The sequence below is a fragment of the Diabrotica virgifera genome, chromosome 4, assembly GCF_917563875.1.
Source record: "Diabrotica virgifera virgifera chromosome 4, PGI_DIABVI_V3a".
NCBI classification, from domain to species: Eukaryota; Metazoa; Arthropoda; class Insecta; order Coleoptera; family Chrysomelidae; genus Diabrotica; species Diabrotica virgifera.
The window spans coordinates 96,686,229-96,711,637 of NC_065446.1; the positions used below are offsets into that span (position 1 = coordinate 96,686,229).

Consider the following 25,409-nt stretch of genomic DNA (forward strand, 5'->3'; position numbering starts at 1 on the left):
TGTTCTAAATGCTTACTTTCTTTTGGTTTGATGAATTTTTCCATAAATGAATTAGAAACCTGTTTAAAATGCAATTAAAATACTGTACCTGGAACAGACAATATTCATTATAGAATGATTAAGAAAATTTCCGATTGTAGTAATGGCATTAGTGCAAATAAAGAATTATATCGACACACACCTCAAGTTTCCAGATGGTTGGTAAGAATATATTTAGTTCGAATTATTTTAAAACCGTCCAAAGATCCTTCGAAACCAGAATCATACCAGGGTAAATTCTTAGAGTCATGCGTACTAAAAACATTCGAAAGAATGATTAAGTCATAATTAAGAATGTCATTATTTTCTACCTACGTATCGTGTATTTTTCGTGTTTTTTTTGTATCTTTCGTAAAACAATAAGGAGCGCAAGAAGACGAAAATAGTTAAGGAGCAAGATACATTCACCGTGTTAAATCTGTATATATTTAAAACTATATTAGTTTACGAAGCAGAATCCTTATGCAATTTATTATTTTTATTGTGAATAAGCCACAATTTTACTTTAAAATGAGTTTATTTTGACCTATCGATTTCCCTTTCGGAGGTCATTCTCATAATACAAATGTATTTGATTTTTTTGATTGGATCAATAGAAGTTCGATTTTTGCTTATTATTAACTTGTGTATACCCATAATAAGTAATTACCTCAATCAGATTACTCTAATTATACTAAAAGACTTTTGCTTTGAACATTTGCGACCTATTTCTATTAGATACCTTTCTTCTAGATATATTTTTTGTCTTTGTCATTTATATTGCACTCAGTCGAAGTTCTTTTTCATATCGATGAATTAAATTTGTTTTATGTATGGGCTTTTATTTGACATCACATTTAGAACTTACTTTATAACAAAAATATGTATTCTCCAACTGACTAGAACTCTAAATCTGGTTTGAAAATAATATGAGAAATATTGGTGGTTTGGACTTAGCGAAAGAATTTATCTGATATGTATTGTAGGTATTAGCGATATAATGATAGATTTAGCAATTTGTGGTTTGCATATATTTCTGCTCCATTTTGATACACATTTTGCACCTAGGGAGAGATAATGTAAATATTAAGAGTTGCATGTTAAAAATAAGAGGTTTACTAGTATGGACATAATGACAGAACGCCTGTGTATAATAGTATACAAAAGAGTTAAATGTTTCTCTGTAGAAACGAAAATACTAAAGCCCTTTTGACATGCTGATGTATTTGATTTTTATGTCATTGTATTTTATTGGTTAAATTGGATTTGATACTCTGACATTTTGGATCTAGGGAGAGATAATGTAAATATTGAGAGTTGCATGTTAAAAATAAGAGGTTTACTAGTTTAAACATAATGAAAGAACGCCTGTGTATAATAGTATACGAAAGAGTTGGATGTTTCTCTGTAGAAACGAAAATACTAAAGCCCTTTTAACATGCTGATGTATTTGATTTTTATGTCATTGTATTTTATTGGTTAAATTTGATTTGAGACACTGACATTTTGGATCTAGGGAGAGATAATGTAAATATTGAGAGTTGCATGTTAAAAATAAGAGGTTTACTAGTTTGGACATAATGAAAGAACGCCTGTGTATAATAATATACGAAAGATTTGGGTGTTTCTCAGTAGAGACGAAAATGTATTTGATTTTCATGTCGTATTTTATTCGTTGGACGTCACGATTGGGCTAATAAGACCGAAAATATAACTAATATCCTTTTGGCTGTATTGTGAAAATACGTAGCTAAAGCCTTTTTGACATACTGATGTATTTGATTTTTATGTCACTGTATTCTATTGGTTGAGGCACTGTAAGTTACGATTGGATCGAAAATACGTATCTAAGGATCTTTTGACATGATGTATTTTATTTTTCTGTCACTGTACTCTATTGGTTAAATCATAAAACTCCTTATTTACTCATCAATTTTTATATTACATGACAAATCCTCTATTTACAATTTTTTAAAATAATTTTTAAAATTAAGATAAATACAGGCATTAAAATTAAACACGTCAATGCGAATATATTATTAAATTCACTTTTCATGTTCCCGCTGGTGGTGTTATCGTCCATGGTTGAATATGTCCTAGTGGATATGTTCTATCACTAATATGTAGCTTCTCTAATTGTTTGATAATTTTTCTTAAATCCTGATATACTTTAATATCTTTCTGTAACTCGACAAGTTTGTCTTGAAACTGTTCAACTTTATGTCTGTACTCACTCAAAGACATGACGCTACTAACAAATTTGTATTAGTAAAGATACATAATGTCTTTATGACATGATTAATTTTTCTATATTACTCAATTATATCACATGATTCCTCATACGTTTCTCTACGGTTAGGATTACATTATGGTCGTAGATAAAATATAGTATGCAGCTCGTAAGAGTTAGTTTATGATATTCGATACACCCCACACCTTTAACGTATCACAATCTCCAATCAGACCAATGCTAACGAGATGTCACCATCGCTTAAACACAAGTTATGTTACGGTTGTATATAAAATATAGTATGCAACTCGTAAAGCTTAGATTTATGCACGTGATTGTTTTAAATAACATATTGTGTTATGGTCGTAGATAAAATATAGTATATGTAACATGCCGCGTTCCAACGATCCCTTGGTACGTCACGATCCAACGCACCTCTTTCCAATACCTCACACGTCGGACCAATAACAACGGAGATATGCTTTAGTGCCATTTTGGCTATGCTGCATCTTTGTTTTTTTTTTGTGTTAACGTATTCGTTACCTCCTCCCCTTTCCTATGATACCTCACATGTCACGATCGGACCAATAACAACGGAGATATGCTTTAGTGCCGTTTTGGCTATGCCGCCATCTAAAAATACTGAAATGGAATAAAAATGGCGGATTGGTGTCATCTAGCGGAAAATAACTATGGTAGATTCCATTATGGAAGATTACTTGTGACGTCAGCATCTATCTCACTCTTACTCATTGGGAAGGTACTTCTCTCTCTAACACATTGATTTCCCTATCTCTGTAGTCGTAAAAGCTTTGGTTATCTACTCACGGAATCCACAACGCCAAGATATTATGTTCTCTAATTTCAGGCGTTCAGGCGTTCAGGCGTTCAGGCATATAATTACCACCGTTTTTTAGGAATGGTTATCTCTATCGCCAAAAAACATATCCCCCGAGGTTTTCGAAAGGAGTACATCCCAGGCTGGACGGAAGAAAGCCAAAAACTATATGAAGAATTTTTGAAATCAGAAGATCCCGAAATCGGTGACAACTTACTTAAGTCACTGGATTCAACTAGACTTAATAAATGGAAATCTACCGTAGAACATATTGATTTCTCCCGTTCCAGTCGGAAGGCATGGGGACTGATCCGCAAACTGGGCGAAGCAAGCAGAGCACAACACTTAAACAAATCAACAATTGAGCCAAATAAGATAGCCAATAGAATAATTGAGAACTCTCGAGCTCCATCTGAGAAAACTCATACATCGATGGTAAAAAAGCTCTTAAACAACTTAAAGCAAATACCCCCGCATCATCAGAATACTCACGTGCCTTCTCATTGGATGAAATAAACGAAGCGCTTAACCAAACCAAAACGGGAAAAGCAGCTGGTTTCGATGGAATATATCCTGAGTTTATAGTCCACACTGGTACAAAAACAAGACAATGGCTCAAAGAATTCTTTTGCGACATTGTGACTACAGCTATGCTACCCCCAGAATTCAAAAGAACAAAAATTATCGCAATCCAGAAGCCTGGCAGAGACAACAAGCTGCCTGAAAGTTACCGGCCTATCGCCTTACTCAGTTGCTGTTATAAATTACTAGAACGACTCTTATATAATAGAATATGTAACACCATTGAGGACGCTGTACCAATTGAGCAAGCTGGATTTAGAAAAGGACGAAGTTGTTGTGACCAAGTGATGTCCTTAACTACATTCATCGAAGCTGGCTTTGAAAGACGTGAAAATCTGCCATAACATTTATAGACCTTACGGCTGCCTATGACACTGTGTGGAGAGAGGGTCTTATTTATAAGTTGATGAAAATCATACCCCGTCTCAAAACTTGCCAGCTGATAAACAATCTACTAACTAACAGACTGTTTCAGGTATATATAAATGATGCACGAAGTAGCGTTAGAAAACTTAACAACGGCTTACCTCAAGGCTCAGTGCTAGCTCCTTTATTATTTAACCTTTATACGGCGGATATACCTGAAACAAAATCGAGAAAATTCGCTTATGCAGACGACCTGGCCACTGGCTTCCAAGATAATAGTAAGGAAGCTGGAGAACGAGCTCTAAACGAGGACCTAACTACACTTAGTAACTACTTTAAGAACTGGCGCTTACGTCCTAACACAAGCAAAACTGAAACCTGTCTCTTTCACCTGTCGAATCAACTTGCGGGCGATACCCTCAATGTAACTCTAAATGATGCAGCTATCAAACATAACAACAACCCCAAATATCTAGGCATCACACTTGATAGAACACTCACCTTCAAAAGCCATCTTACAAACGCAGCCGGTAAACTGAGAACAAGAAACAATATAATAACAAAACTTGCTGGAACAACTTGGGGTGCTTCTGCAGATACTCTTCGGACCTCTGCTCTAGCTTTGGTTTTTTCAGTGGCAGAATATTGTGCACCAGTATGGTTAAATAGTGCACATACAAACAAAATCGATGTCCAACTTAATCAAACCATGAGAATAATCACTGGAACAATAAAATCAACCCCAGTGAGATGGCTGCCTACTTTGAGCAATATTGCTCCACCAGATCTACGCCGTACAGCAGCATTAGTGAGAGAGTATCAGAAAATTGTAGCCAACATACAATTACCAATCCATCAAGACATACCAGACATCTCAAAAGAGCACCAGCGACTGAGGTCTAGAAATCCTCCAATCAGAACTGCCCGATCAATTGGTGATTCCTATGATATACAAAGGCAATTGTTCACAAGATGGATGCCAACAATAGCAGCAGACTATATTCAGATATCCACCCCAACCCAGGGTTTCATCGGATCGGGTCTGCCCCGGCCCACCTGGGCGAGGCTTAACCGCATACGTACCGGACATGGTAAATGTGCTGATTCTTTGTTCAAATGGGGTCGTGCAGAAAGTCCACAGTGTGATTGTGGATCGCCTAGACAGACCATAAGTCATTGTGTTTCAGATTGCCTAAATCGTGCCTACCGTGGAAACCTCCAGGACTTTGTGGAATGCTCCCCAGATGCAATTGAATGGCTATGTAAATTGGACATTAATATTTAGATTCATTCATTATGTTTTGGTGTTTGAATAATATATATTATATTAGTGTATTTATCGTACTGAAAAAGTCCATACGCTAAATAAAAATAAAAGCCTGAACACCATTGTATTTTTTACTCATAACTGATGGATTGTCGTAAGACTGTCCAATACAGTTTTTAAAATCGATATAATGTTCTTGCAAGAATGCCACTAAAGAATTTTTCTGCTTCTGAATATCTTCTGCTTTATGACCGTGATTTGGCAAAAATATGAGAAACCTTTATAGTGCAGTCACTGAAGGTGGATATGAGCTATTACCTCCGATTTCGTTGAACCTCCATCGATTTGCATGAAAATTGGTGAGTGGTTAGAGGATATCTCAAGGAACAAAGGTGACATGGTGCCAACTTGCGCTTTTACCCTGGGGGTGGATGCCACCCCTTCTCGGGGGTGAAAATTATTTTATTAAAATTAACCCCACAATTCGATAGAGGGACAAATTATAAGCAAAATTTGTTATATAAAGTTATTAAAATAAATCAAAACTTTTTGAGTTATTAAAGATCAAAGATTTTAATTTTTCGTGAGAAAAATGCATGTTTTTAACCGATTTTTTATAAATAACTCAAAAACTGTAAGTTTTTAGAAAAAAGTTATTATAAAAATTGAGGCTAATAAAAAATCAAATAAACTCCTTACTAGAAAAACCTTTCTATGTTAACTAAAAGTAAGTTATAGGTAATTGAATATATATTTCTTTCGTCGATTACCCAAATCTAAGTATTCAAGCTTAAATACCGGCAAAATGATGCATTTTATAACATAAACTTATTAAACATTTGTCAAAGTTCATAGAAATATCTATCAAATAAGCTCTCGAACAAGTTGATAGCATTAAAATTTATGCACCAAGAATGTTTCAAAATGTATCTTTTAAAAAATTTTCCAAAAAATGTTATTGTTTTTTTGTAAATAACTCCGTTAATTTTTTAGATATCAGGTTCACCTAAAATCTACTTAAAAGGTAATTCCAAAAGCTATTATAAAATGTCAAAAATAGTCTTTTAAACCTCTCACTTTTTTAACAATAAAAGGTTAAATAGCCCCGGTTACATGGTTCTCCCAGCAAAATTGAAATTTTAAACGTTTCTATCTCGGTTATTTTTTACTCTACGGAAATAGTGAAATGAGTAAAGTATTTGTAACAGAAAAAACTAAAATTTAGTTATATATCATTTTTTACGTATATTGAGTATTTTTGGAGTTACTATCAGAAGAAAATGAAAAGTATGATAATTTTAAAAATTCTGATTTTTTTAAATTGTATCTTTTTCTCAAAAATATGCATTCCAAACCGGTGAAAATTGTTGAAATCATTAACTATGTTAACCTACAGAAATTCTTGTGGGGATTCCTACAAATTTTAATTTTTGTGGAAATGGCGTTTTTTTTATTTTTCACTTTTTCCTAAAAAAATCGAAATGGTTCTCTTATTTTTATCATAACTTGCTTACTTTTGATGCTATTAACTTCTACTTTAGCTCATTTGATAGGGACTCCGAAGTACTTTGACAAGTGCTTAACAAGTATATTCTATAAAATGCATCGTTTTCCCGTTATGTAAGCTTGAATACTTAGATTTGAGTAGTCGTCGAAAAAAATATACATTCAATTACCCATAACTCACTTTGAAATAACATTACTTTAGTTCTTTAAGTGGGTAGTGTATTAAATTTTTTATTATCTTTAATTTTGGTAATAATAGTTTTTTTACAAAAGCTTATAGTTTTTGAGTAATAAGTGAAAACCAGCTTTAAAACATGCATTTTTTTAAGAAAAAATAAAATTTTTGATATTTAATAACTCAAAAAGTATTGATTTATGTTAATAACTTTATATAACAAATTTTGCTTAGAAGTTGCCCCTCTATCGATTTCTGGTATTTTTTTATTAAAAAAAATTTCACCCACGAGAAGGGGTGGCATCCACCCCAGGGTAAAAGCGCAAGTTGGCATCATGTCACCTTTGTTCCTTGAAGTATCTTCTAACTACTTACCAATTTTCATGAAAATCGATAAAGGTTCAACAAAATCGAAGGTGAAAACCTTCAGTGACTCCACTATTAAACAGCAGTGCAACCTTCCATGTACCGAAATATCACAGTTAATTGATTGACAAAAGTTATTATTCTAGGTGAATAATGTGCTGATTTTTTTTACGTTTCCGATTTCCGGCCCTGGGGCTACCCACTGACTAAATTATCATGGACGACCGCTAGAGATTGAAGCGGGTTGTACAGTCAGCCAAGACCCACCCTAGGTTGTAGGGCTACGAGAAGAAAAATATGTTTTACTCTTGTATCGAATCTATGAGAGTTTATTAGTTTATTACAAACAAAATCTTTGATTAGTTTATTACAAATTGAAGCTTTATCTTCATTGGCAAAATGAACAAGAATTGCTATTTTTATTGTGGATATTAAAATAATACCTAATTGTTTTATGTATAATTAACTCTTTTTAATACAATATCTAGTTTTAATTGTGTTACTTTTAAGTAATATAAAAAGAGTTTTATCGTTCTTTTATTAGTAATTAACCTGTAGGTACAAATGTTTTGTTAGCAAGAAGTTAAATTTCTTTATATAGTGATGTACAAACAACAGGTGTAGGTAGGTACTTATATTTTTTTCTTATAGTTACAATGAAATAATTTTACTAATATAAAATCTGGAAACAAAAGAGTAAAGAAAATAAAAACACGACTTTACAATAATCGTTTCACTATTACATAATTATATGTGTACGCATTTGATGTTTTTTTCTGATTCTATGCCAAGACTATACTTGTTAAGTTACATTTACGGTTACATTTAATGTTAGTTAATGCGTTTTGATATTTTTCTCCAGTAAAAACCCAATAATGGCAGTGATGCATAGTCAGTTCATGAATTCCTTGTTAATCCATTTTATATATCCTCCAATATTGGTTTGTGCCTGCTGCCATCGACAACATTTGTTTTTAAAATGCAACTGTGAGAGTACAGCTAGACGAAAATACAAATCCCATCCCCATTAAAAGAGGAGTTCGACAAAGCGACAAAATATCACCAAAGCTCTCCTAGTTGTCAAAACTACAAATTCGTCAACCAAAAAGTTAAATCATATCAGATTCGCTGACAATATTATGATATAAGCGAACACATTAGAGGAATTATAGAATCAACAACAAAGGATCGTGTATGATATTTTAAGAGCGTAAGCGCAAAATTTCGGGCCGATGCAAAAAATTAATGAATATTTTTGAAAAATTTAAACGCAGAATGAACGATTCAGTGGCGTAGCTGAAGATTGGGGGCCCCCCTGCGACAATTTTTGTGGGCCCCGTATTATAAACATTTACTAAAATATGAGTAAATGTTTCTTAATCCGACAAACCTAAACCTATTAGTAAGTTGTTGCAATATTATATCTAAATTTACATTGAAAACATTAACTTCCAAAACTTTTTTTGCTACAAGTTATATTTTCGTCTCATCTGAACTCATCGTAAATTTTTTTTATACGTTTTTCCGTTTATTTTTAAATTACGGTATAATACCCACTATTCTGCTATTCCTGCTGTTTCTGCTAAAATTTAGGATTATGAATTTCTCAAAAAGTTGAAAAACCGTTAACTCTGCTGTTTCAGATTGCAAAAGTTATGATGTTAGTTGAATAAAGTATTTTAGATTGAATAGTACCTAATGTTAACGGCAAATTCAAAATTATTCATATGCTCTAATAATCCATTAGCTTCTAATTTTTCATAGTTTTTTGATAGCAATGAAATTTTTGTTAAAGATATCATTAGGTACTTGTTGGAAAGCTCGACGCAAAGCCATAACAGCATCATGTCTGGATGACCACCGGATTTTACATAACCTTTTTAAATGTTGGCAAACGCGATGAATCCAAAGTGATAATAGTAGATACATAGTACATCCAATCTTTTAATACTTGCACTAAAAACATATAATTTCTTAATTATGTCATAAAAAACAACTTCTGTACATCAGCAACTGCATCATTCAACACTTGGTTCGGATTATGGAATGCACATGAACAGAGAAAGCTGTTTTTTCAATGTCAGTTATGCGCCTTTGTACTCCTGAATATACACCACTCATAATGCTTGCCCCATCATACCCCTTTCCTCTGCAGTTGTGTACGGAAAGGTGCTTTGATTGTATAAATTTTCAAATTTCATTTACAGGACCTTCTGCACTTTGGGCTAATAAGCGAATAAATCCCAAAAAACTTTCAACAACTTCTGCTTTGGAAGATAAATTATTTTCATTGCAAGTTATTTTTACACACCTGAAAATAAAACTAAGCTGATCGTGTTTTGAAATATCTTGAGTGGTATCAAGAATTATTGAGTAAAAACAAATTTTTTAAATTAAATGAATCAATTTGTTTTCAGTTTCTTGAGCCAGCAAATTTATAACTACGTTTGTATTTGGGGGCTCAAGTAATTTGTTTAATTTATTGTTTTTATCGATTAATTAAGCTAAAACAGGATGATATTTAGCTAGTAAAAGAACCATCGACAAGAAATTACATTTTTGGAATTCACTTTCATCTAAACTACCAACATGTCCACGAAACGCTAAATTGCACCCGGAAAGAGTAAGAGTTGGAGAATAGGATAGTAATATCCACTCTGGGTAAAGCAACCATCAAAGCAAGAGTAGGTGGAGGCTGTCCACAGGGAGGAGTTCTTTCACCTCTACTTTGGGCAACCTTGGTAGATGATCTTCTCAAAAATCTGTCCACAGAAGACTTTTACTGTCTAGGATACGCGGACGATGTAGCAATCGTTGTCAGGGGCAGGTTTGCCCAGGTGGTGTCTGGAAGAATGCAAGCAGACCTAAATATAGTTGACGACTGATGTAAACAAGAGAGACTGATAGTCAATGCTCAGAAAACACAAATCGTCAACTTCACCAAAAAGACAGCACTACAAGGCCTAAAACCACCGGTGCTGGGAGGAAAAGAGATTTCATTTGCCAAAGAAACAAAATACCTTGGGGTTTATTTTAATCATAGGCTTACATGGAATACTCACATCATAAAAACCACACAAAAAGCTACTATGTCCTTGGGCAGATGTAGAAGAATGTGTGGTAAGAATTGGGGACTTAACCCCAAAATGACTCTATGGTTATACACAAGGGTTATTAGGCCCATGATAACCTACGGCTCGGTGACGTGGTGGACAAAGACGCAGCAAGTGGGAGCAATAAGGCTGCTAGGTAATACACAAAGGCTAGCATGCCTGTGTATTACGGGGGCCATAAAAACCACTCCTACAGCAGCGCTGGAAGTCCTACTGAATCTACCACCACTTCATATCTTTGTGCAGGGCGAAGCCAGATCAGTGATGCACAGATTAATTCATGGTCAGCCACATATAAGCCAGGTGCATGGTGCTGACAATAGAAAGCTAATCGAGGAGCTAAAAGCCGATATTGTGATGGGGCAGCATATCGATGCAACAGCAACGAGATACAGCTTTGACAATAAGTTTAAAATTAATATACCAGGCAGGGAAGACTGGAAGGAGGGTGTACCCATACAGGCGGTTGCTACCTGGTACACTGATGGCTCAAAAACATCGGAAGGTGTGGGAGCTGGCATAGTTGGGACAAATCAAGGAATTCAGTTCCCGGTTAGTCTATCAAAGGATGTCACAGTTTTCCAGGCGGAAATAACGGCAATCCATCACTGCGTGGAAGAAATAGAAAGGCAGCAAAGAACGTTCCGTTCAGTTGCCATCTTCACAGATAGTCAGGCAGCGCTTAAGGCACTCAATTCTGTAGAGGTCAAATCTAAGCTAGCATGGGATTGTGTGAGTGCCCTAAATAAACTAGGATATCGTAGCAAGGTTACGGTGGCCTGGGTACTGGGGCACGAGGGTCATAAGGGCAATGAAAAAGCAGATGAAATGGCCAAACAAGGCTCATCAATGCCATTCGTTGGACCAGAACCCTTCTGCGGCGTTGCAAAGGCAGTTACAAGAACGGCTACAAGAAAGTGGGTAGCTCACAAATCTTTGGAATGGTGGAGGAATTCACCAGGTCAAAGACAGGCGAAACAGTTCATTACAGAACATTCGCCAAAATTTACGGCAGACCTAATAACCAAAGACAGGAAAACAGTCAAAGCCATAGTAGGTCTGCAAACAGGGCACTGTAAGCTGAATAGGCACTTAAAGCTGATGGGATTGGCAGATGATGCCCTGTGCAAATTCTGTCACCTCGAAGAAGAAACAGCAGAGCACATTTTATGTCATTGTGAGAATCTGGCAAATGTGCGGTTATTTGCATTAGGAGAACAAAATCCAACGGCAAATAGCTACATGGAAGGTTCAGTCTCGAAGCTATTAGACTTTTTAAAAAGGGTCGGGCTAGAGAACGTTATCTAGGACTAGTGGGCCACAATAGATCTGAAAAGCTCGCAGTGGAATAGGCCGGAAAGCCACCTCTCTAAATCTAATCTAATCTAAGAGTTGCCTCAATTACCCGCTTCATTACTTTCATCCAAATTCCCTATTTTGATGCTTATTAGAAAAATATGTTTTGGTCACCAATTTAAATAAAGTAGAAGTATTAACCGACGGTAGGAGGGGCCCCCGCCTTGCGGGCCCTGTGGGCCTGTCAGCTACGCCACTGGAAAGATTACATTATTACTGAAGGCCGAAAGTCCCCTAGAATAAACAAAAAATTTCTTTTGAATGAGATATTTGAAATTAAAAATTACAATTAATTTTCTCTTTTTTTCACCCATGCAACTTATTAAAATAAAAATATATAGCAAAATAAAATCAATGTAGTTCAATCATAGTTTAAAAAACTCATACAGAATTAAAAACTTCAAATTTTATACTGGTATCAAATCGATTATTAAAAAACTATCTAAAATGCCAACCAAATGGATTGCAAAACGTTTTCGTTCTAATTCAGAACATCTTCAGTGTATTCTGCTGAGTAGATGGAACTAGCACACTATTTAAAGTGATAACCCCATAATATATGGTGTACATATTATATTTTAATAAAATATGGTGACTACAAGTAGTCTGGGCTGATTATCGGAGAATAGGCCATTTTTGGGAAAAGTTATTTACCAGCAATTTTATTGCTGGAATCGAATCTTATGATTGTATATATTAATAATATAGGTATGCAAAGTCCGCAGATAGTGTGCTACTTTTTTTATAAACAAAATGGCGACCGAAAATCGTGTTTTTTTCAATTTTTGCTCTAAACTCCAAAGATTTTAACTTTACGCCAAAAGCACCCAAATAAAATTTCACCGCAATTAAATTCTGCATAGAGACGTGTTTTTTCCGATTCACTTCGATGAAAACTTTCCCCGGAAAAAGCGGGGTTTTCCAACAAAATCTTTAATTTTCAACTACAATTTTAGATAAGTAATTGATATTTTAAAGATATGAAAATTGGTATGGAGAAAGAGGACAAAAATAAAAAGGTGATGGTTTAAAAATTATGATCCTATTTTTTATATCTTTGCCGTAAATTCCGGTCAACTTTGACCGGTTGTATCTCAGGAACCACTCGTCATAATTAAACGTTTTTTCTTTTAAAGGAAGCGTTCTGCCGCTATTTTTCGAATACCGTTTTCACAATTTTAGTTTAATATTTCCCAAGATATTCTATTTGTTTATAAGCCTAAAAATTGTTTATAATTTTAAAGTATTCCTGATACCGCTTAAATAGTCCAATTTCAATTCTGTAAAGTACATTAGATAGATATTGTGTCTTGTTATGAAAAAATCATAGTTATTCTTATGCATCATAATTATTATCGTTATTATAGCGACCGTAAATTTTTAATTAACAATTCAATTGTTGCTAAACTGTTCATTCAATTTCCATCGGCTTCTGGAATTGTAATCTATACGAAAAGAGCTTTTACATTACCAAGTTATTTAATTATTGATTAACAATTACTTATCTAAAGTTTTAGTTGAAAATTAAAGATTTTGTTGGAAAAACCCGCTTTTTCCGGGGAAAGTTTTCATCGAAGTGAATCGGAAAAAACACGTGTCTATGCAGAATTTAATTGCGGTGAATTTTTATTTGGGTGTTTTTGGTGTAAAGTTACAATCTTTGGAGTTATAGAGCAAAAATTGAAAAAAACACGATTTTCGGTCGCCATTTTGTTTATAAAAAGTAGCACACTATCTGCGGACTTTGCATACCTATATTATCCACAGAGAACGGCAGTTCTCACCAGTGGCGCACAACACCCCTACATGCGACACTATATATACACGAAATTTTCGATTTTCTAAACATGACTGAATTTAAAATTGGGCCAAATACCATCTTAAAGTTTATTAAAAGACTCGTCCATCCATATGTTACCTCTCCATTTTGGTCCAAGGGTGTGGATTTTACGGCCCTTCCCATTTAAAGCCTGTTTTTCGTTCTCGTCCCCAAAACTCCCAAAAATTTCAAAAATTTAAGCCCGACCTTTGCGACTTCTGATAGCACAAATCATTACCTTTCCAACGCATGTTTAATTTTGAAAATCGGTTATACCATTCAAAAGTTATCGAGCTCAGAAATATGACTCAATTTTTATTTAAAAAATGGAAAATGTTTGTGGATATGTATGTATGTATGTATGTATGTATATATGCATGTATGTGTGTGGAAAAGTTACACCGATCTGAATTTTTTTTTCTGTGTTTCAAGAGGGTGTGAGGGTCGATTCAGAACCGGTCTAATTTTAGACTTCTGACTACCCGTAAGCCAGCTAGAGGGCTAGGTAGATACAAAATAGCATATTTTTAGGCGTATATATCTTAAGTTCAAGGAAAGACAGGAAAACCGCAAATACACCAAATCAATAGAGTTGAGTTAAGCTTTCAAATGGCGCCTAAGCAATCAAGCTTAGATATACACTCTGCTTACCATAGCCAAAAAACTGAAAAATTAAACTATGAAAATTTTGGTTTTTCGACAATTACTCAAAATTACAACCTACGAATTGCGCCAATAACTGAGCGTTTGTAGAAGGACTCAGGATGCGTCTAACGGTGTATACCTTATATCTGGGAAAATTCGAATTTTTAAGTTATAGGCTTCATAAATATGATCAAATCTATTTCTTATGGGAAAACGGTTTTTCAAGCTCAATAATTCCTGTAATACGTTCAGTTATTATACTCGATCTTGGACGCATCAGATACTACTTGTCAATACGTTTCAAATTCATGTTTAGTGATCAACATCAGGTAAGCCGTTCAGAAGTTATAGAGCTCCAAAAGTATAATTAGTCCAGGAACTGAAATTTTTCACTTCGCAATTTTTACAGAATTTGATTGGTAATAACAAGTAGTGGATAGTCCAAGGATCTAAATCTATATGATTGCCGAAAGACGCTTTTACCATGGGATGGTTGCCACCTCATCTCGAGGGTGGAAATTTTTTATTATATTTTGACCGTAAATGCCCTTCCTATTTAGGGTCTCTTTTTCGTTCTGGTCCTCAAAACTCCCAAAAACTTCGAAAATTTAAGTCAGACCTTTGCGGCTTCTAACAGTACTGATCATTACCTTTCCAACGGATGTCTAATTTTGAAAATCGGTTATACCATTCAAAAGTTATAGAGCTTAGAAATGTGACTCAATTTTTATTTAAAAAAGGGAAAATGTTTGTGGATATGTATGTGTGTTTGAAAGTTAAACCGATTTGATATTTTTTCTCTGTGTTTGAAGAGGAGGTCAGGGCCGATTTATAATCGGTGTAGTTTGTCACTTTTGACCACCCATAAGCCAGCTATAGGACTTGGTATGTACAAAACGGCATATTTTTTGGGGGTGTATATATTCGGATCAAGAAGAGGCAGGAGAACCGCAAATACATCAAATCAATAGTGTTGACTTAAGCTTTCAAATGGTGTCTAAGCCGTCAGGATCGGACATACACACGACTCAGTATAGACGAAAAACTGAAAAACTAAACTTTGAAAATTTTGGTTTATCGACAATTACTCAACATTTCAACCTACGAATTGCGCCAATAACTTAGCGTTTGTAGAAGGACTCAAGACGAATCTAACGGTGTATACCTCATATCCGGAAAAATACGTTTCAAACTCATGTTTACTGATCAAAATCGTTTAAGCCGTTTGGAGTTATTAAGCTACAAAAGTATAATCCAATTAACGATTATTCCCGAAATAGTTTACGTATGTTAGTGTATGTAGTTGTAGTGGTTACGACGCTAAATTTGATCTGGCAACGGGCAATCCGACTTCATTTACCGGCCATCTCAATATTTTTTTTCAATCTATTTCGAATAGAAAAAAATCTAGTGTACATTCGATGGACACTAGATCATTTGTGAGATAATGCAACAAAGGTGACCATTTATAAAGCTTGACATGTAATAGAGGAACATTGCATTCAACTTCATACATTTAATTTATAAATAACTTTGAAAAACTCCTGATACAAGAATAAAAACCGCTAAACGCCGTAAAAATGAGTGGCGCATAAAATATTCCAGCTACAAAAGATCTGATATGAATATTACGTGGCGCGAGAATGGATTTTCATTTGATGCAAAACAAAATTCTAGTTTTATTTTAAAAGATTTTTCCATAATATTTGCTAAATTTGAAGTAAACGCGCCACAAAAGTGTTTTTATATTATGACTTTGCATACCTATATTATTAATATATACAATCATAAGATTCGATTCTAGCAATAAAATTGCTGGTAAATAACTTTTCCTTGTATTTTGCTAATTAGCCCAGAGTAAAGTCGATGTTGTTAGATTTATATGAATACATGCTCAAAGGGCAACATGTTACTTGCCAGTTCAATGGGCACAGACCAACTCAGTTAAATCATTAAATCGATTCAACTTGTTTCATACATAATATTTATGAGTATTTTTTGTTTTCTAATAAATTTTTGGTTAATTGAACTTCACCGGATCAACTAGTAAAGATATAAAAAAGAATTATCAAAGTTACTGATGCCTATAATATTTTTTCTGTTGGTAGTTTCATTGAACGCCACATTAAATATTAAAAACTTGATATTACACACAACCTCAGGCAAATTTGACGAACGAAAGTATTGGGCAATATATAATCGGTATACATTTTTTTATTTCACTTTCCCTTGAATAGATCTATGGCACTTAAAAAGTTACGCAATTCAAAACAACTTTTTTTGTTTTGTTTTCTGGCCTTTGTTTGGAACCTTTAAGCCACGGAATTACATATAATTAATATGTATTAGTATTCAGTCATACAGAATTTTATAGTATAATACACTTATAAATAGAGAAAAATAATCAAAACAACTTAAACAAAAACCCCCTCTGTGGCTCAGTGGTAAGAGCGCCTACCTTTGGATCGAAAGGTCCGAATGGTCGTGAGTTCGAATCCCACCAATGTCAGAAATTTTTCGTTTATTATAAATTATTAAATGAAAATAGTTTCTGTTCTTGTGGGTACGGTACTCACCGGAGAGACCGCAGACGTTCGGATACAATTAGCGTCTCTTTGCAAAGACAATGACGTCGACTTTGCAAAGTAACAAGACACTTACTCAACACACACACTACACATGACACTACTAGTAGGTACCTAACTGCAAAAATTCACCGTACCTACCATGCCAATGGCCATTAGTTGTCGAGGCATTATTATTTATTTAATATGCTCTACAGGCCTTGTAGGCCTAGGGATTTACAACTTAACAATTACAATTTTACATAATACAAATGACAATATATACTAATGTCTTATATAATATATTATTTAATTTTATTTATTGTCTATGTAAAAATTGCTGCACTATGTTTCTCCACTGTATCCTATTTTTCGCTTTCTCTTTCCAGTCTGTAATTTCCATCGATCCTATATCTTCTTGAAACTTTTTGTGCCATCTTTTTCTTGGTCTACCTCGTCTCCTTGTCCCAACTGGTCTTCTTAACATTTGGTATTCTTTGGCATTCTTGACCTATCCATCCTCTCTACATGACCTGCCCATCTGATTATTTGTGCCTTTGTGTATCTTGTTATACTTGGTTCCTTGAAAAGCATCCTTAATTCTTTATTAGTTCTTCTTTGCCAACCGTCTGCTGTATTTTTCCCCCGAAAATAGTCCTCAGTACCTTGCGTTCCCACGTCTCTATCATTTCTTATTCTGTTTTGTTTAGTACCCATGTCTCACATCCGTAGGTGACTGTTGCTCTTATTACAGTTTGGTATATTCTGATTTTCGTCTTTCTTCATACGTAATTTGACTTTAATAATTGTTTTCTACGAGCGTGCAAAAATGTCTACTTTCGCGCACGCATTTTAGTTTAGAAAGTTTCACTTTTCGGCACGCGTGTTACTTTTCCGCACGCGGTTTTTACTTTTCCGCATGCGTGTTAATTTAGATATGTTAATATGGCCTTAAAGTAATTATAATACATGCAGTAAACTAATATTTAGATATTATTTACTAATTTATTTCAAATATATCTTATTGTGCTCCTATTTTAATGAAATTAACGCGGATGAAATAAAATTATTTTGACATAATATTCGAAAGTCAAATCGGTAGACAATAACAGTCGTTTTGAATCATCGTCATGGAAACCAAGATCGCCGTCATGCTAACTAATTATATTGAAAGTTTGGTTTTGACAACCTTGTCAAAGAATTAATTTGTGTATGTATTTTCATATTAATTAAATTAATTGATTAAGATTTGGTAATTTTTTAAAGACTCTTAGAAAAAATATTGTTCCTAACTCTTGCAGAAAGTATCTTTTCCGCACTCGACTGCTTGCCGAACTCCCGCTTCGCGTCGTTCGGCAAACTGCAGTCGCGTGCGGAAAAGAATGACTTTCTGCACTTGTTAGGAAAATAACTATTTTAAACTTCCGACCTTTCGGTTATCTTTAGCTATCCTGTGCTTTAGTTCATTTTGCTTGTGTCCTTTTTCATCTATTATCAACATCAATAGAACTTGAGCCCACACTAAAAAAAATCATGAATACCTCCCTCATGAGACTTTTCAGGTTATTCAGTTATTCACGTCGAGTCGGACAACTTTTCTAATTTGGAAAATTTTCGTGAGAGGAGTATTTCGTAAATAAAGAGGTTTCTAAACTTTCGTGCGTCCGACAACTAGAGTACCTTTAAAAAATTGTAGGTCGGACAATATTACCTACCAGTTAGTGAGTATTCTTATGAAACAATCCTGAGAAAAAAATCATTATTTACGACTCCATAACTTTTGCAGGATTGTTTGAAAAAAATATTTCGGATTAAGTCGTAATATTCTCCGACACATATTTTTAAGGGTAATCTGGACGCACCAAACTTTAGAAGCCTCTATATTTACGAAACGTCCCCCCCCGAAAATTTTCCGTATAAGAAAAGTTGTCCGACTCGATATTTCATAGTACCTCTTTTATAGTCATCATCGTACTCGAGAAGCTCCCTTCGGTTTGAATGTTCTTACACAAAGATGCCTAGACGTTAATCAAGAAGTACATGCATGTTTTATCGATTTTGAAAAAGCGTTTGACAGAGTAAGCTACGTTAAGCTAAGAGATATTCTTGATAGAAAATACATAAACAATAAAGATCTGCGAATAATTCTCCATTTCTCAAGAAGCATTACTATTTCAAAGTAAAGGAATAATAATTAACGGAAGATCTATTAACAACATAAGATATGCAGATAATACCGTGATTATGGCAAGCTCTGTTGAACAACTCCAATTACTAATAAACAAAACTTTTCCGGTAGGTGTGAGTTGACGGAATTAATTAAAAATAATAAAAATAAGTTAACGACGAACAGTAAAATATTTATTTATTTTGGTAACAAAAAGTGTTTCGATTATACATCGCGTAAGAGGGTTTGTTATTGCTTCGGCCCAGCGAGCGGCCGATGCCTCTGGGGTGTTGTAACCGACTGACCGAGTGGCTAAAAGGAAATCACAGACGCTAATCTGTTTGTGTTTTACCATCTGACCAGATGGGCAATAAATTATTTAGATCTGGCGTTTAAAGGTTGAAACATTTCTGCAGTTTACGTTTTCGAATGCATGTCCAATTGTGAGGTATTGACATAAGGTCTGATAAGGTAATTAATTTATGGGAATTCAGTTTTTTTAAACTGAACACACCAAAAACATATGGTTAAGGATACATTCCGTTTCGTAAAACCGTGTCCCTCTTAGCATCTGGTTTGTATTTTACATGTGAATCTATATGACCCATATTATTTTGTTTTGAGAAAAGTTATTCTAAAAAAAAAAGAAAATAAAATTAGGAAAAATAGTAATTGAAGCGTACCGCTATAAAACAAACAGTTTCTGTGAAGAATATGAACTAAAAATGAATATAAAAAAGACCAAATACAGGATAATAACCAAGAAAACAAACATACAAACAAGCATACATTTGGGAAATGTACCAATAGAAAGGGTTGATAAATACAAATACCTAGAAACCTGGATTTTAGAGAGAAATGACCAAACAACAGAAATAAGGACCAGGATAGAAATAGCAAGAAATGCGTTTGTAAAAATGAAAACGATTCTCTGCAACAAATACTTAGAACTGAGAGTAAGAGCTCTGAGATGCTACGTGTTCTCGATACTGCAATATAGACTTGAAAGCTGGACATTGCAGCAAGAACACATAAATAAGTTGTTCTGAAGCTATTTTCTTGTGGCATTTTTACAATTTTAACTATTTATAATGGGAAATAAGCCACAATATTATTAAAAAATGATTTTTATTCAGTTTATTCAGTAGTATTTTGTATTTTGACAACGGCACCCGATTTGGGCGTCGAAACGTTAATAAAAATAATTTTTTAATAATATTGTGGCTTATTTCCCATTATAAATAGTTAAAAACATAAATAAGCTACAGTCATTTGAAATGTGGTGTTACCAAAAGGTGCTTAGAATAGCATGGACACAGAAGAAAACGAACACGGAAGTATTGCGAGAAATGGGTGGGGACAGCGAAATGAAATGCTAAGACTGATAATACAGGGAAAGATAAGAGGCGGAAGGAGTATAGGAAGAAGGAGTGTCATGGTTGAAGAATTTAAGGGACTGGTTTAAATGCAGTTATACAGAACTCTTCAGAGCAGCAGTAGATAAAGTAAAGATAGTGATGATGATATCCAATCTCCGATTAGGAGACGGCACTTATAATTCTCAATTTATATTGGAATCAGAAAGCTAACATCAAAATAGAAAATGAGACATCACAAGCAATATAAATACGTAGAGGACTACGACAGGGATGCATTTTGTCACCACTGCTATTTAATGTATGTAGTGAAATCATCTGCCAGGAAGCCCTTTTGCAAGCAAACGAAAGAATCGTAATCAATGGAGCGGTTGTAAATAATAATCGATACGGGGACGACACTGCACCAGTTGCAAGAACAATAGAAGAATTACAACGATTACTTACAAACATAAATATTGCTTGCAACAATTTTGGCATAAACAACAATATCAAAAAAACCAAGTATGTACAGTACCTCGCCAAATTATTAGGCCAAGCAAGGAAAAATTTACTATATGAAGTTATTTCTCTCATGATTATGAATATATTTGAAAAAATATTGATTTTTTCCTTTTTGGTGGATATTAACTCTTGAGGTGCGTATCTATTAGGTTCTCTGCTCCGCGCTCCCTGTAACTTTAAGGTGCGTTCCTTTTTTGTGTATATTAACTTTAAGGTGCGTATCCATTAGGTTTGCTGCTACGCGCTCCCTGCAACTGCTCCAATCGATACGACATGCGCTTCTTTACAGATAAAGGTGCGTATCCATTAGTTTCGCGCTCTGCTCGGCGCTCCAATCGGTGGCGATTTATATGTAGAGGAGCGCATGCCGTATCGATTGGAGCAGTTTCAGGGAGCGCGGAGCAGCAGACCTAATGGATCCGCACCTTAAAGTTAATATCCAAAAAAAAAGGAACACAACAGTATTTTTTCAAATATGTTCATAATCATGAGAAAAATAACTTCATAATATAGTAAATTTTTCCTTACTTGGCCTAATAATTTGGCCAGGTACTGTATATGGTCTTCACTAAAAACATGACGCAACCAGCACATAGTAGTATAAACGGCATTCAAATTGAAAAAATTTCAAGTTACAAATACTTGGGAACTTTAATAAAAGAAACTGGAGACCAAAACAATGAAATAATAAGACGTATAGAAATTGCCAGGGCCACCTTCAAAAAGATGATAAAATTCTTCTGCAACAGAGATATAAGCATCCCTCTACGATTAAGAATGCTAAAAGGCTACGTATTTAACACGCTATTATACGGTGTAGAGGCCTGACCTCTCAAACAGAACAACATAAAAAATATTGAAAGTTTCGAGATGTGGTGCTACCGTCGAATGCTGAAGATAAGTTGGGTTGAAAGAGTCACACACCTTAAAGTATTAAGAACGATAGGAAAATACCCAGAAATTTTGTTAACCTGATGAGAGGACATAAATACGCATTACTTCAAAATACAATGCAAGGAAAAATAGATGGAAAACGGTTTGGAAAAGGAGAGAGTGATTTGGCTGCACCACTAACGAACTTTTTAGGTCAGCTGAAACAAGGTCAGGATAGCCTTGATGATTTCCAATCTCCGATAGGAGTGGCACAAGCAATAGAAGTCATCATCATCAGTAGCTCGACAACCCTTTTTGGGTCCTGGCTTGTTCTTGGATTTTCCGCCATTCTGTTATGTTTCTTGCTTTGTTCTTCCACTTTCTTTTCTGACCTCTGTTGTAGTAGGTACTTTTAGATAATTTTAGTGAAATAATTAATCACAATATTATAAGATTGTATTTTCTTATATAAAAATTAATTAAAACAATTTGTATTACAGAAAGAACTTTATACAATTCGCTGGTCTCAATGGGTATATGTTGTTATGGTAGCCTGTAAAGAAGAACTAGTAATAAACAAAAATGACTGCTGTACCCAACCTAGCTCTAGTAAGGTTAGCAGTCTTCTTAGGAATGGTAGCAGCTACTGTAACTCTATTATATTTAGCTCCAGTACCAAGTAAGTAAACCAATAAGTACTGTAATATATTTCATATAGTTCTATTATAGTACTGGATAAAGTTTATTTGTAACTGAATGAAATTTTAACATTAGCAGAAGAACAACAAGGTTTTAGGTAGGGAAGATCATGCAATGACGCTATATTTATAATGAGACAAGTTCAAGAGCAATCATTAGAATACAACAAACCGGTATATTTATTTCGTGGACGTTAAGAAGGCATTTGACAGGGTAAAATTAACGGACGTTATCTATTTACTGTACGCAAGAGAGTGCCTCTTGGAATAATTAAAACAATCGAAAATATCTATCACAACACAATAAAATAATAATGAAAGTAAAAGTAAAAGAAGAAGTAACTGACCCAAGGCTGGCAATGGAATAAGTCCGGAAGATTCCCTGAGTCTTGTATTGTTCAATCGGTTCATGGATGAAATAGTAGAAAAAATAAGAACTAAAAAAGGATACCAAATGGGAAAAAAACAACTTAAAATAAATTGCTATGCATACGACGCAATACTAATCTCTCAAAGTGAAGATGATTTAGAACGTATGCTGCACCAATTTAACATAACCGTCAGAAAACTTCACATGTTAATTTCCACAAATAAGACAAAATGCGTGGTTACAACAGCAAATCTATTAGGCTGTAAATAAGAGGTGGAGGGTCAGATAATAGAACAAATAGTAATGGCGTTTAAATATCTAGGCATTACCAGTGCCGGTTTAACCTAACTTCGGGCCCTGGGCGCTGGAGGTTAAGGGGCCCCTTCATTGCTATTCGTTGTCAGTTTTTGAACAAGAAAACACATGCATTAACTATAAAGGTTTAGTCTAAAATCCATAAAATATTTTTTTAAACAAGCAAGAAGAATAGCAAACGTAAAAAATAATCCAAAAAATACATTTAAAAACATAAATAAAAAGCAGAAAATTCCACAAAACAACGCATGACAAGCCAAAAAACATAAAGACAATACACACATTCTAAAAAATACACAGACAAAAATTAGATCACTTTTTTTCCTGACTTAGCATTCGCAAACTGTCATATAATATTATCACAATTTAGTTTCTCCAGTTTTTTATTCTCTATATACAATAGTGATAATGCGTCTAGGTTTTCTTGACCCAAATTTGACCTTAAATATATTTTTATTTTTTTAAAACCGAAAAAGACCGCTCGCTTGATGCATTAGAAATTGGTACCGTCAAATAAATTTGCAGTAAAGATAAAATATTGGGAAAAGTTGCTTTTACATCCTGGAAGAATAAAATTTTTCATAAATTGTATGATGCTTATTCAAATTTTGGCATAACGTTACAAAATGGGTAATTTCATTATGCAAGTTCTCTTTGGTTTCATCAACATCATTTTTATGTTTCTCGCATAAAGTATTAATTGACGTCTTGACTTCTTCTTTATCTCTAGATTAAAAAAACATCTAAAAGCTGATGTTATTTACAATTTTTGTAATCGCTTTACTTTTGAATGTTTGAAAGAGTGTGTACCAATTGTATGGGTATTAGCATTTTCGAGAACAATCTATTCTTTATCTAAACATTAGATTTATGTATATCTATTTTTGTTTTTCATTTAACTATTTTAAAAGGACTTATTTTGTTCCTATTTTAAAAGAACTTAGTTTAAAGCCAAAAAGTGAGATAAATTATTATTTAAGCCCCACAATTCAAAAAGAACTTATTAAAAACTAAAAAAACTCCGTTTGTGCGATTATTTTGGATACAATTCGAGACATGGCCATTGATTAATAACCTACACAGTTTTTACCCACTACCTGGGTAGTTTTTAATCAACGACATGGCGAAATCTGACAACTTTCTGTAGTTTTTGGAAAAGGGCCCGCCACAAACACTGACACGGGGCCCCTGTGGGGCTAGGCTACGGCACTGTGTATAGGCGTGAAGAAATATAACAATAGAACAAAGGCGTTTGCAGTGTATTGGCGTATCTGCGTATGAGATTTTTTTCGGAGAATATGTAAATTATCTAGCGACTTTATTTTTTTATAATTAAAAGGAACGGGCCCTTTCGGGCCCCTCCGGGGCCCAAGCGCCCAGTGGATAACCGGCACTAGGCATTACAGTATCTATCTAAGGAAGGTTCGAGACAGAAGTAGAAGATCAAGTTAATAGAGCAAACAGAGCCGCAGGTTGCCTTAATGAAACAATATGAAGAAATAAAAATATAGGAAAAGAAATGAAAGGCAGCATATTCAAAACAGTCTTCGGATCAATAATAACGCGGCTGAAACACAACCCGACACAGAGAGGGCAAAAAGAATTCCAGAAACAGCAGATATGAATACCCTTCGAAAAATAGATGGTAAGACACTTTGTCACAGAGCTAGAAGTACAGATATACGACATAGAGGCAAGGTGGAGAACATGGAGAACTAACTAGCTAAGAAACAGAAGTGTAGAATGGAAAGACCACATAAGCCGAATGACAACAAATACAGTAGTAAAGACGGCGGGAGATGGTTCCCAATATAAAGACGGTCAGTGGGAAGACACAAAAACGATGGAACGACAATTTACTGGAGGCACGTTGAAAAAACAGATAGAGGTATGTTTACACAAAAAGAAAAGAAGAATTATTATACTGTAGAAGTAAAACAGACTTCATTTTGTAGCTGGTATATAAATTTTATTAAAAAATTTTCTTAAAAAGATCCAAGATGGACAAAAACTTTACATCACAGATTAACGAAGGTTTTAGGTCTTAGCAGAACATTATCAGGTTAAACCTAGAAAAAACCAAGAAAATAAACACACGCAAAACAAAGATTATGTTAATAGTACAAGAACAACCCGTTATAAACATACAAATCAATGGAGAAACAATAGAACAGGTAAACTACTTCCAATACCTGGGAGTAACAGTGGAAAACAACGGAAAACAACACAAAGATATAGAAGAAAGGATTAACAAAACCTCT

The 25,409-nt window shown here is 34.4% G+C and overlaps 1 protein-coding gene across 3 annotated transcripts in view; it reads left to right on the forward strand.

Moving 5' to 3' along the window:
* LOC114332267 (uncharacterized) overlaps positions 1-25,409 on the forward strand; it is a 155,147-nt gene that overhangs the window by 45,298 nt on the left and 84,440 nt on the right. For 2 of the 3 annotated variants that reach the window (XM_028282033.2, XM_050649540.1), the window contains exon 2: positions 22,266-22,444. In XM_028282033.2, the coding sequence (XP_028137834.1) occupies positions 22,348-22,444 (97 nt within the window). In that variant the 5' untranslated portion in view covers positions 22,266-22,347. Of the gene's footprint in view, positions 1-7,933; positions 7,973-22,265; positions 22,445-25,409 lie in introns of those variants that run through there. The other variant, XM_028282034.2, reaches the window with a different exon arrangement.